Source organism: Podarcis muralis, chromosome 11 (assembly GCF_964188315.1).
Source record: "Podarcis muralis chromosome 11, rPodMur119.hap1.1, whole genome shotgun sequence".
Taxonomy (NCBI): domain Eukaryota; kingdom Metazoa; phylum Chordata; class Lepidosauria; order Squamata; family Lacertidae; genus Podarcis; species Podarcis muralis.
The window spans coordinates 36,035,928-36,049,847 of NC_135665.1; the positions used below are offsets into that span (position 1 = coordinate 36,035,928).

At 41.0% G+C, this 13,920-nt stretch overlaps 1 protein-coding gene across 4 annotated transcripts in view; it reads right to left on the minus strand.

Moving 5' to 3' along the window:
* ZFYVE16 (zinc finger FYVE-type containing 16) overlaps window positions 1–13,531 on the minus strand; it is a 28,412-nt gene extending 14,881 nt beyond the window's left edge. Inside the window, exons 1-9 of one of the 4 annotated variants that reach the window (XM_077936265.1) lie at window positions 13,378–13,516; window positions 12,557–12,610; window positions 9,919–10,027; window positions 7,334–9,492; window positions 5,331–5,427; window positions 4,317–4,418; window positions 2,718–2,839; window positions 1,954–2,335; window positions 1,102–1,218 (exon numbers count right to left, since the gene is read on the minus strand). In XM_077936265.1, the coding sequence (XP_077792391.1) occupies window positions 1,102–1,218; window positions 1,954–2,335; window positions 2,718–2,839; window positions 4,317–4,418; window positions 5,331–5,427; window positions 7,334–9,492; window positions 9,919–9,988 (3,049 nt within the window). In that variant the 5' untranslated portion in view covers window positions 9,989–10,027; window positions 12,557–12,610; window positions 13,378–13,516. Of the gene's footprint in view, window positions 1–1,101; window positions 1,219–1,953; window positions 2,336–2,717; window positions 2,840–4,316; window positions 4,419–5,330; window positions 5,428–7,333; window positions 9,556–9,918; window positions 10,028–12,556; window positions 12,611–13,377 lie in introns of all 4 variants that reach the window. The other 3 variants (XM_028749353.2, XM_028749354.2, XM_028749352.2) reach the window with 3 other exon arrangements.
* Between the last annotated feature and the right edge of the window lie 389 nt (window positions 13,532–13,920).

The window sequence follows — 13,920 nt, forward strand, 5'->3', positions numbered from 1 at the left end:
TCATCTCACTCTATAGGCCGGGAGCCAGCACTGTCCGCAGACACTTCCGGGTCACGTGGCCAGCGTGACAAGCTGCATCTGGCGAGCCAGCGCAGCACACGGAACGCCGTTTAGCTTCCCGCTGGTAAGCGGTCCCTATTTATCTACTTGCACCCGGAGGTGCTTTCGAACTGCTAGGTTGGCAGGCGCTGGGACCGAACGACGGGAGCGCACCCCGCCGCGGGGATTCGAACCGCCGACCTGACGATCAGCAAGTCCTAGGCGCTGAGGTTTTACCCACAGCGCCACCCGCGTCCCATATATATATATATATATATATATACACACACACACACACACACACACACACACACACACATTCATAATAACTAAGACATTAACGTTAGGAAGTCTAGGCTATTTTCAATGTTAGGGAAGTGTAAACTCACTGAAGTATTTGCATTTATTTCAACGGGTCTTTTCTGAGTATGACAGTTGTATAGCACCATCTGTATTGAACTATTTACTTGACTTTTATAAGATTTTTTAAAATTTAAAAGCCCTAGTTTAGAGATGGTTGCTATATTAGCCACAAAGATTCAAAATAGAAAGGTGATACCTTTTACTGATGTGATAATTAAGCATTAAGGCATTATAAGGAACACTGTAATTCATTATTGTATGTAAAAATATTTACAGCTGACATCATCTGACTTTCTATACACCTACGAATCTTACTTCAGCCTAATGAAGAATATGAAAGGTAGTATAATCCAACTTCAACCAATATTTGTTTAATTCAATGTATCACTACCTATTCAATGTATTCCTACCAAAAATGCCTAGAACACTTCAAAATTATACATGACATGCCCCCTGGGCAAGTGTTATTCATTTAAGGACAATAGAATATGTCCAGGGGTAATGCCCATTAAAAAAATAAAGAGGGGGGGGGGGAGAATGAGGTTTGTGATACCTATTTCCAAAATAACTTTAAAAGGTAGAAGGCAAGAGTAAAGGGAAAAAAGCCTCAAGTAAAACTAAATATTTAAGCCTACAGGTTGGTTCATATTTCATAGCAGCAAACACATTTACATGCCATTTTCTTTGTGTACCACTTACAAGGCAGTATCTTGACATTCACAAGAAGATTTGCATTCAGGATGAATGTTAGTGGATTAGGTTCTTCAAGTAGTAAAGTGACTTGCTTGTGAGAAGGATGTTCTTCTATTAAGGATTCTAAAGAAAATTTAGAACATTATTAGTTCAACAGAAGGTATTTTCTTACAGTGAGCAGGAGGAAAGCAATTTCTCATTGCAAAATACAACACTTTAATCAGAAAAATGGTCCAGCAGTAGATGTGAGCATATCTGGATTTGATGGCACAGTCAGCACATAATGCCAAGACAGACCATGGCTTATTGTAAACAAGCAGCCATGCAAGCTCCCAGAGAAGAGATTGCAGACTCTCTATTGCTCCCCATTCATCCTGCAGATGTGTTGTGAGAAGCCATGGTTTGTCTTAGTCTGGGCTTGTGGCTTAGCTTTCTCCAGTAAAACAGGCTGCAGACTAAAGTTTGTCCCATGATTTATAGTTATAGATGGAGAGCTAAGCAACAAGCCCCGGTTCTGATGACATGCTAAGCTAAACCATGATTTAGCTCAGCACAACAGCAGAACAGAGGAGGAGCAAAGCAGCTACAATCTCCTCTCCAGAAAGCCCCACCTTTTCCGCATTCTCACTAAGCCAGATCATTATGTGCCAATAAGGACAATATTATTTCTTTATATTTTAATTTCAATGTTATACATTTACCTTTTAATTGATTTTATTAATATCTTATGATTCTCAATATCATTATACACTTCTAAATTGCAAAATCAATGCAACGTAGCACATTACACTGAGAAACATTCCCATTTTTAGAAAACACACGTTTCCCAGGAAAACTACTTGGGCAGAGGAAACTCACCTTCTCCTTTTTCTCCTCTTGCAAGCAGAAGAGGAGGCAACCCATTATCCTCAGGAATAAGGCTGATCTCCTTGCTAACACAGTTTTCAACACCACAAAGCATCCTGTAATCTAATGGACTAACAGTTACATCACTAGCTTCATTTGTTGTGGCAGGAACAGGATGCTTTACTGGTTCAACAATAGTGGGGAATTCAGCAATAGCAGGAATCAGACAGTCAGAATTACATGACAACTCAGGTTGTCCTACGGGGGACAAAATATCTTCTTCTGGAACAAAAGGAGGAGGAGAACTGAAGTTCTCAGTTTGTCCAGCAATATGCATTTCATCCTTTGGTTTGATATCAGTTGCACAAACAGTGTCATTTGTTGAACTTTCAACCTATGAAAAAAGTTATTCAATTAGATTGAACATTCACTTAATTCAACAGTGTGAAATCTGTACAAGCATTTCAAACAGAAAACAATGAAAAGAGCATTGTTACATAGCCATTTATCAATAAAACAATATATCACCTATTTTTAAACACAATAAAAATGTTATAAAGCAGAATCATCATGAAAATCAGTAAAACAGTATAATAAAACAGGAATTCAGTAATAAAAGGGTGCATTCTTCTTACAGACATTTGAAGCAATTGACGGATGATTCTTCATATATGGCAGAGAGAAGGGTATTCTAACATGCAGAAACCAGGATGGAAAATGTCCACTCCTTATTTTTAAGAACACATAGTAGCAATTTATGATAAATTGCTGCTTACGGGATATGGTTCCTGTGGGGATCTTCTGACTCCGGATGACAATTTTGTTGTGTCAGCAACTTCCCCATTAGGCAAAATACCATCTGCAAACCAAACTCTTTTCTGTTCTTTAGGGCACAATCCTAAAAGGAGAAGGAGAAATAAATGAGGATCCCTTACTTATTTTTTCTAAAACAAAACCACCTAACACTTCCAAAAAAGCCCAGCCCTGCCCTGCCCTGCCCTGCATAGCAGTCCACTTAGAATCATTACTACAACACATAGCAATCAGTGTCTTCCCTCAATAATGGAATGGAGACTTAATGAAAGTCAATAAACTGAAGCTTTATCCAGGTAAGACTGAGGCACTGTTAGTGGGCAGTTTCCTAGACCAGTTGGATGGGGACTGGCCTGTTCTGGGTAGGGTTGCACTCTGAAGAAAGTGTGTAGCTTGTGGGTATTTCTGGATCCATTACTGTCACTTGAGGCGAGGCTCAAGTGGCCTCAGTAGCACAAAGTGCCTTCCATGAGGCAGTCTGAACATATAAAAGCAATGCTACCATGACTGCATTGGCTACCAATTAGTTTATGGGCTCAATTCAAGATGCTGGTTTTCACCCAGTATCTCAAGGACTGCCTCTCCCCACACGAAGCAAGCCAGACTCTGCAACTGTCATCTGAAGTCCTTCTCCGTATGTCTACTTCAAGGGAGGCAGGGAGTGGAGGAACACAAGTACTGGCTGTTTCAGTAATGGTTTCCCGCTTGTGGAATCATCTCCCCAGAGAGGCATGCCTGGTACCATCTTTATCTACTTTAGCTGTCAAGAAGGAAGGTTTATTTTTACCCAGGCATTTGACACTTAATTTGGAGGGTATTAGGTATATATGTGGCATCTTCCTTGCTTATTTTTTTAGTGAGGTGGGTTGAGTGAGATCTTTGTGCCTTCTAGGTTTTCATTTTATTCTGGTGATTATTATTATGAAGAAGAAAAGATCAGATGAACAGTTGTATATCTCAACACAAATATACCAAGACATGAGGTTTCCGCAGTTAGTAAATTTAATTATTGATGCACAAAACTATCTAGAAAAAGATGTACACATGTGTGCAAATAAAGAGGCTTGCATGGAAGACTTTTATCAAGACTAGCCTAGAGGAGCTCTCTTCACCTTTTCCAGGTTACGTCTCAAGGCAAAGTCTGGTGACATTGTGTTAAAGATGTGAAATAATCCAACAAGGGGCTTATTGACATTTTTGCCTCAAAATGAAAATTCTCTCCTCTGCAAGTTCAGGTTAAAACGTAGCATGGGTCACTCTTTATCAGTCACCACTTTGCTGACATCACTTCAAATTGCAGCAACACTGCTAGAAAGGAATTTCATTTCCTGCTCCCTGTCCCTCACCCCCAAACATATCATGGTTTGAGTGTTGAGAAAACGAAAACCAAACCCAAACAGAGTATGCATATCCCACACAAGTGAACATCAGCTGCAAGTTTGTTGTGCTATCCTGTAATTGTCTAGACAGGCCCCAATAGTAAATTTAGTCCAGGTTACCATCACCATTTGGCTGTTTAACTACAGACGTGGGTAATGAAACAGAAGGAAAATTAGGTGTACCGGTTGCCTGTGCTTCCTGCAGAGGTGAAACAGTTGAATATTCAGAGGTACCAGAATTGGGCACAAGACCCGTTGGGCTCATCATCCTTTCTAGTGCCTGTGCTAAGAAAACAAAATTTAAAAAAGTTTAAATGTCACAAATGTAGGATATTTCTCCTTTCTCCCTTTTTCTCACACACAGGCTTGAGGGGTCCTGAGAGGTACCCCAAGGTGAGTTTAGGATCACAGCCAGTTTCATTTTAACTAGGACTGCAACATTTACTGGATTTGAAAAACACAGTCAGTAGTTCTATACAGGTTATTTCTTCACTACGCATAGGAATTTATCTGTATCATACTACCCTTCTTGATGTTGGTGTCTTATACTCAAATATTTGCATAAGGAGGTCTCTATGTGTACAGCCCAACATGTTAAATTGCATAGATCATTCCAATAAGGCCTACAGAGCACAATAATGAGACCTATGCAGACTAGGCAATACAGTGCAAAACTGCTATAGAAAGCAAAGTCAAGGGCATCAGTATCAGGTAGGTGTAGGATAATTTTCATAGCAATCTATGAGATTGCGGGGGGGAATAGGGAAGCAAAGAAAATGTATACGGACTCATTCTCTCTCCAACTATCAGCAGCAAGGAAAAAGCAACAGAATTTCGTTCTTGGGGAAATTCCATAGGACACCTGGTTGGCCATTGTCAGAATACCAAACCAGATAGATAATTGCCTCATCAAGCATAATTATTCTTATGTTTTAAGAGGCAGTATGACCAATATATTAATCACTCTTAAAAATTATTTCTTTTTAAAATTTCTAAATATACCACATGAATGCAACTCCTGTCAACTTCATCCTATGCAGTGTTCAGATATATTACAAATGTTTTTGAGCACAATTTATAATAGAAATATTGTTCATATTGGGAAGACTGTTTCAATACTCAAGAGTTATTCCAGTTACCTTTTCTCTTCCTCCTAATTTTATTAAATCATTTTTACCTTTATTAAATCATTTTTACCTTTGTTAATGGACTCATAGCAGCTTATGCAGACTCTTGCTTCTTTATCCAGATACTGAAGTTTGCATTTCCGATTACAACAGGCTGTACAAAAAACCTAGATTAAAACAGCAGCTATATTAATATGATGAATCTAAAAAATAGTTAAAATAACATATTACTAATTAGACAAGACACAAATGGGTGGGGGAATTAATACTATATGAACAATCTTATTTTGCAGTTTTAGTACCTGTCTTTCCAAAGTGCAGTTTTTGCAACTTAAAGGTAAAGGGACCCCTGACCGTTAGGTCCAGTTGCGGACGACTCTGGGGTTGCGGCGCTCATCTCACTTTACTGGCCGAGGGAACCGACGTATAGCTTCTGGGTCATGTGGCCAGCATGATTAAGCCGCTTCTGGTGAAACCAGAGCAGCGCATGGAAACGCCATTTACCTTCCCACCGGAGCGGTACCTATTTATCTACTTGCACTTTGATGTGCTTTCGAACTGCTAGGTTTCAGGAGCTGGGACTGAGCAACGGGAGCTCACCCCGTTGTGGGGATTCAAACCGCCAACCTTCTGATCGGCAAGCCCTAGGCTCTGTGGTTTAACCCGTGTCCCCTACATAGATCACAATACTGTAAATTAACTCTATAGCACAACACTGACATCTAGTGGAGAGGTTTTTTTAAAAAACCACAACAACAAACCTTACATTTGTGTAGAATCTATTTATGCCCAACTCAGGAGCAAACAAAAACTGAAGCATAAATTGCCTTACTCTGATCTCTGAACAATTCTGAATCACTGTAGTGCACCAAGAGAAATGCTATACTATGAACAAGTTACCTAGAATCAAATCCCTACTCAACCCATATAGTGAGCCATCCATTATTTGCATCTGACTACAGAGGTGCTGCTGTAAAGGATAAAGTGGAATAGCTTCAAATTTGCCACTCAGCCCATGGGGAGGGGAAGGAATGGAAGACACACTTTTTTGGGGGGGGGGGGAGAAATCTCTTTTATGTTCTGGTCTAGGAAAAGAGATCAGATTGTACAGAGCTTATTTTGAACCAAAACCTGCCTAGATCAACTTCCAAATATATTTTCAAAGATAATGAATTGCCTTGAGCAAGTTCATAGTGCCTAATCATTATAAAATACTACAACGTATATCATACATCTGTAGTCAGAAGATAGGATTTCTTAACTCTGGGAAAATCTGTCAATGGGCTTGGTCACGCTTCATTTTGAGAGCTCAGCTCTATTTTCATCCAACTTTCAAAAGCCAGGCCAAGAATGAATGGGGATTACTTTAAAAAAAGGTATATTCTTGTGCTGAACACACTCATCCTGAAGGGCTGGGGTGAGAAGCATTTTGGATCTGGGTGATGCAATCATTAAGAACATAGAAAAGGGTGTGTAGATGCAATTTGTCATCTAGTCAGCCTGCTATATAGTGCTGGGGAGAGGTCAGCAGTAGTGCTGCATGCTAGCACCAATGACATGGGGAAATGTAGTTGGAAGGTCCTGGAAGCGAAATCGAGGTTGCTAGATAGAATGTTGAAAGCCAGGACCTTCAAAGTAGTTTTATCTGAAATAATACCTGTGCCACACACAGGGGCAGCTAGATAGGCACAGTTGTGTAATCTCAATGCATGAATGAGACAGCAGTGTCAGGAGAAGGGGTTTAGATTTATTAAACAGTAGGGAACCTTTGGGACAAATCAAATCTGGATGGGCTCCACTTAACCAGGATGCAACCAAGCTGTTAAAATCAAGAACAATTTTAAACTGATTTGGGGTGAAACTGACAGGAGCCAAGGAGGGTCGGGTTTGGAACAAACCTTCCCCAGGATGAAGGTGAAAAGGTTTATTATCATTTAAATGGAGAATAGAACTAGGCATCAAGAGTGTAGGGGCACATAACAGCAATTCAGAGAGCACAAAGCAACACAGACTAAAATGAAAGTGCCACATTTAAAATAGATAGATATTTAAAAATGGGTTTAGATTACTTACTTTCCCACAAGCACGGCAATGGTGTCTTCTTTTTGTAAATGTGAACTTGGCTTGACAATTCATGCAGTTTGGTGCTTCTGAATCAGGAACCCAGGATGGCTGCTTGTCCCCTGGGACTACAGCTTGTTCTACTACTTGAGCAGGTGCAGAGATCACAGGTGAGACACTACCTTTGTTTTCCAAGCAGCTTTGTGTGTCAGCATTATTAAATCTGAAGTTTGAATCAGAACAGGTTTTAGTATCTGAGAGAGAGGTATTTGAGATTGTGGAATTTATCACTTGGGGCTCACTCTCAAGTTTATTTGGACTACTAAGCTCAGAAGAGAGTTTGGATTTTGGTGAAAAGTTTTGCAACTGTTTTGGCCTTGCACCTCCACTGTGCACCACCTGTTGGCTGCTTGCGAGGTCTGAAATTTCACTTGCAGTTTCACTTATGTGATCTGAAGTCTCTTGTTGAACCTGCCGTGTTCCTTTTCCCACCAGAATCCCCAATCTAGGTTCAGAATTGGAAACTATACAATTGTTATCGACAGAAGCTTCCCTCTTCTTAAATTCCGTTTCTACTTGTAAACTATCACTTCTGACATTCAGTTTGTTAACATCTATTAAGTTATCATAAATCACATCAGATTCCGACAGTCCATCATCAGTATCTTCTTCCAGAGGCTTTGAATGGGTCACTTCAGAACAATGCTCAGTTAAGAAGGCATCAAGTTCAGCATCACTAATGAGCATATCACTTCCAATAATGTCTTCTTCTATAGCTAGATCAATTGATGCTCTGTCACCAATGTCAGCGGGCAAAACATTGCTGCATGTTTCAGTAACCAAAGAAGAACTAGAAGTAGCAGCAGAGTCTTGGTATTGGAAAAGATGACATTTACTAATAATGTTGTCAAAACCCACATTCTCGCTATCTGTAAAGGCAGGCTTCTCTAGGCAGCACTGGATGGGTTTGTTTAGATTTCCATCTTGTTCAGAAGCTTCTATTCTGTGAAACAATTCTTCTTTAGAAAGGCCATTGTTATATTTTTCCGTGTGCACAGTTACATCACTAATGACATCTGCTGCTTCACTCTGAGCAGTTTTTCCACTTGTGTCATCAGTTGAAACTAGTGACCCACATATAGAAACAGCAAGTGGAAGACAGGACAATGAAGTCTGTACATCTTCAGAGACCTCTGATGTTGAAACTATGTTTGCAGTTGCACTGGTTTCCTCTTCTGCACTAGAGATATTTTCCACAGGGGTGGGTGTTTTATCCAATACTAACATATTATCAATTTGAAGTGGGGAGGCACATAAAGTCTCTTCTTTAGGCAATATTAAGCTGGTGTTATTCAACCCATGTGTCTTTGGCAGGTTAGAGGTTTCAGATTCAACCTTATCTTCTTTTGAAATAGTTTGCTTGCCACTTTCTCCATGTATCGTTTCACTTTCTGCACTATTTTCATCTACTAACAACTCACAAGGCAGCTTTTCACACATTAGCTCATCTTTGGAACTTTGTACAGTTGGCGTTAGTTGGGCTATTAAAGCTGATACCCTCTCAAGGCCTGTAGTTTGTTCTATCTGATCAACTACTTCATTGTTATCCAAAGTTCCCGTCTTTTCTTGAACCCCACCAGATTCCACTACATTTGCTTCAGAAAGGCTGTCTGTCTTTAGCGTCACTTGGCTCTGGTTTTCGGTTGTGCCATCTTCCTTATTATACAGTGTTGTATCTTCATCAGTCAGTTGATGTGTGCCAGAATCCGCACTATAATCAACAGACAAGTTACAAGCAGTGGCTGTTACCAATGATAAATCAAAACCAGTAAGAGAGCTTGTATTGGTCTGAAAGTCACCTGGCTGCAACTTTTGAATACACTCCGAATTACTTTTCACATGGCTCAAATTACCTGTGTCACTGATAAGATCACAGACGGGTATGCTACATCGCCCAAGGCAAGAAGATTGATTTTTATCCGAAGAACCACCATCCACCATAGAGAGAAGATCTAACCCAGTGACATTTTTCTCATTCTGTTCAGTGTTCAGTTCAAAGTTTGCTACATTTGTAGTCTGACTAGACAATGAGAGCTCAGTTGATGTGGTACAACTACTAATATTTTCTTGCACATTTGGTCCCAGGAATTTTGGCTGCTGGTAATCTAATTCTGAAGAAAGAAAGTGAGATTTGGAATCATGTGGATTTACAATTTTGTTGTTTTCAAGTTCATCTGAAATTAAAATAAAAATTGTTAGAAATTCATTACACCTCTCTCTCACCCTCTCTCTCTCTCTCTCTCTCTCTCTCTCTCTCACACACACACACACACACACACACAAACACAAAAGCTCACTCATTCCTATGGCATCAAAAACAAATATTAATAAAAGGCTTTTTTTGCCCACATTCTTCCTGTCCTTTGTTTCCCCACACCTCCCCATTGTCTGTTTTAGATTGTAACCTCCTTGGAACACAGTAATATGGTGAATGAGGCCCTGTAAAGCACCATATACACCAGTGGTGTCCTTCGTAACAATCCACTTTAAGCATGCTGTTCTCTCAAACAAAATAGAAGCATGAAGTAAAAACTAACCAGTATTCTGCTCAAATTCATCAAGTAGCTTGTCCAAGTCTGAGACTGCTGCTTTGAAGTAACTGTCCATTCTAAGGCTGAATCTGGTAAGAGTTTTCTCCTCTTGCGCCTATGTAGAATAAATTGAATTAAGCAAGGGCAGGTCTACTGGTAGATCTTGAACAATTTGTAGTAGATTTTAATAAATTTCTGACTACCAATTCTTTAAAATAGCAACAGTAAAATGGCAGTTGTATGCTTCTATCAAATTAGGCTGCTGAAAAAGAAGAAATCAAGGCCTGATTAAAACGATGATTTATTAAACTGTGGCTTAGAGCTGTGCGAGTCCAGCAGCTTAACTATGTTTTGGTTTGCTTTGACTGCTAACAAACTATTATCTGAAGCCATAGGTTCTTTTGCTTATAAACTTGTTTTAACTATGGCTTGGCATTATAGGTGAACTGAGCACTCTTCCTTAACCATGGTGTATCTGACTAGTCCCATTACAAAACTTGCATAAAGTCACAATCCCAAGCAAAGGTGCCAGCTTGTGCCAAAGACTGGGAGTGTGTCATGTGTGTTACAACGATGTCACATGATGTTTTGGGAGGAGCACTCAGCAGCCTTCCACAACAGGAAGAGAATGAGCTGGCCAGGGAAGGCACACTTGGCTTCCTCAACCACCAAACATTGGGGAAGGGCCAAAAGAGCTTAGCCCCCTGGAGTTGGCATCCCTGATCCAAAGCATTTCAGACCTACATAATCCTTTGACTGTGAATTGTACAACTCCCGTGATGTGGGATTTTCTTTAAAAATTCCATTTTAGAAATGCATAGCTTCGAAAAATAAATTAGTAACATTTTTTTATTTAGATATTTTACGCTGCCTTTCAAAGCACTTTACAGCATAAAGTCATCATAAAATGGGTAATAATTCAAATAAAATAAAATAAGAACAATTCATTACAAAGTCAGTTGTAAAATAACACAAATGGTTAAAAGTACATTAAAAACAGACTGCCATAAAAACAGATGTTAACACCAGGACTACAGATCCTGTTTAAAACCAGCCTAGGAGGCAGCCAAATGTACTTCCCATGGGAGGAAGTTCCACAACAGAACCACGACTGAGCCCCTAACTTTTGTGCCCCCTCCCTCTTGTGAAGGGACCTTAGTAGCAGGTCAACCTCAAGGGCTGAATGGGCTTATACATGTGCAGACCATCCTTAAGATAACTTGGTTCCAAGCCATCTAGTACCTTACAGGTAACAACAAGTATCTTAAATTGGACCTGGAAGCCCACTTGCAGCCAGTGAAGGTGGTGCAGAATCAGTGTTATATGCTCAGACTGCATGACCTTTCAGAAGTAATGGGGCAGCTACAAACTGATCAGCTGAACATTCTTCAAAAGCAGACCCCATGCAGCACATTACAGTAGTCTAGCCTAGATGCAATCAGAATAACGAATAAGAAGAGTACAAGTCAAATTGGGCAACTGGAATGGATATAATGAAATATAATAAAATCAATCAAGTTATTTCAGGTACTCTGTAGGAAGCATATATTTATGCTCAAAGCTCTTGTTAAAACTAATTTCCTCCCTTAAAATCTAAATAATATAAAGCTAGTAGGCTAATCAGTCATCCTCATTTACAATATTTATAGATATTCCAATAAAAATAATTTCCAAGTAAACCTATGAAGTGGCTTGAATATAACATTTAAGGCACGCTAAGTACACTCCATCACATATTTCAGTTCAACTACTTTTGGTTATTGGAAAAACTTTTCAAATATTTATTTAGCATCAACACTGACAAATATAAAACAGCATAAATGTTAAATGCTATAGTCAAATTGCTTTAAGTTACAAAGAATTTACAACTTACTTTAATCATTCTTGGGGACAAAAATAGCCTTAGCCTGGTAGACACTGTGACTAGGATGCGTCTCCAAAGCTGGTCAGTGAAGAGTCACTGCTGATGTCACAAGATTCTCCCCTCTCTCTGCCTTGATCAGATATAGAATTTCCTTCCCATTTTACTGAAAGGATTTCCTTTGGACATGGAATTTTATCACAGCCTCATTTCGGGGCAAGCCAGCTTACTTTAAAATCTTAACACTTTTTATATAGAACTTAAAAACCAATATAATTCAGGAAATGGAAATTATAATTTAAAACCTGGTAACAGTCAGTATCTAACCCAAAAAAGTCTTTTTAGATGGTTCATTGAGACGTGAATAGTAATGAAAAACAAGCTGTGGACAAACACTGTCAATTTGATCACTCAAAAATCATGTGACAAACCATGACTTGCAAACCAAGTACTTGGTAAGCACATTGAAATTCTTGATAAGAAAGCTAATCCTAAAACAACCTATGACAAAACTGTCAAGTATACCGCACATAAAGATCATTAACATTCTAAATATTTCTGTCTTGTTGCTGATCTCATGTCAGCTAAAGCATAGGGTAAAAATGCTGCAGCTTGTGTAGACTTAGTTGCAAGAAGTCAAGTCATTTTTGAACTGGGAAGAAAACGTTCCTAACTCTTTAAGTGCAGAGACAAGCTAGGGAGACACCCAGGGGCTTCACTTGCTTGTGCTCTGAGAAGGTCCCTGCACACGGAAAAGCAGAGATTTTGGTGCAACAAACCCACCCTCGCTCGCTATGGTGTCGTCATATCAGCTTGACTTCTCACATGATTATCTTCCTTCACATATAGGAGCGGGTAAAGAAAAACACACACAAGCCGTCACATGCGAATTCTCTTGCATTATATTGGCATTTCAACCTTGAGCCAGATTCAACCTCCTGCGCCGGGTTGTTTACTACAGTGGCTCCACTAACCATAAGAAGCACACCGGGGAGGACAAAACTTCTGGGGATTTATTATAATCGCACGGGATTATTTCAACCAAAACCGGGGAGGGGGGGAGAAAGAAAGGGGGTGGGGTGTTTGATGTTGAGATTTCCAACCTCTCCAGGCGCCAGAGGGAAAGTGGAGCCTGAAACTCTTTTGAGAGGCAACAAAACGTGAAGATGCCAAGGAAGGGGGTTTGCAGGAGGAGAGAGGAACCCACACGCTCGCCCAGCCAGGGAGGGCAGGACACCCGGGGGGGGGGCGATCCTTCCCTTTATAAGACAGTAGAGCAGGCGGGTCTTGCCTACCCACCGCTTTAGCCCCCCTCGCTCCTGCCCCCAAATGGGGATAGGAGGAAATCTGTGGGGTGGCGAGCAGCCAGAGCATTGCTTGAAGGGATGCCTCGTCCACACCGGAACCCCAAACCGTGTCTCTCGTTGTCACAGAATACCTGAGAGGAATGGAGGCCCACAGGCGCCTCCCCCCCACACATCTGAGGGACAAAAAATAATAATTGGGCGCCGGACCCTCTTCTGAGGCCGAAACCCGGAGCAGGCACGCCCCCACACCAGGAAGCAACAACACCCCCCCTACACACACACACACACCCCGCTCACCTCATGGGCGCCCCCGCCAGCTTAATACGAGCCCCGCGAAGCGCGGCGGGACTTTCGCGCAGACTTTTTTTTGTCTTTCCCCGAGAAAGTGGGGGGGGGGAGGGCTGTTCTCTTTCTTCTTCAGGTCACCGTGCGCATGCGCTGCCCTCGCGCTCTGCCTCTCTCTCTCCCCGCCTTCCCTCAAGTCTCTTCTTGCTACCAATCTCCGGGATGGAGTCGAGTGCGCTTGCGCAGTTGCTAGGCTGTTTTTCTTCTCTCCTCCTCCTCCTCCTCCTCAGCGCTTCGGAGGTCAAGTCAAAAGGTTCGGGTGATTCCCCCTCAGACTCGGGCGGGCGGCGGGTTGGTGCGTCAAAAGTGGTGCTTAGGCATCCGGATTGAGGTAGTAGCCGCTTGCATTTCCTCTGCTTGGGAGGTAAAGTTGCACCGAAAAAGGAGAAGGGAAGAGGACGCTGGGTTTTGCAGAACGTTTGAATAGGCTTCGTTTTTATGTAGAGCTGCCAAATTTGGGAAAGGTTACTATAATTAAAGCCGCAGTACAGGACG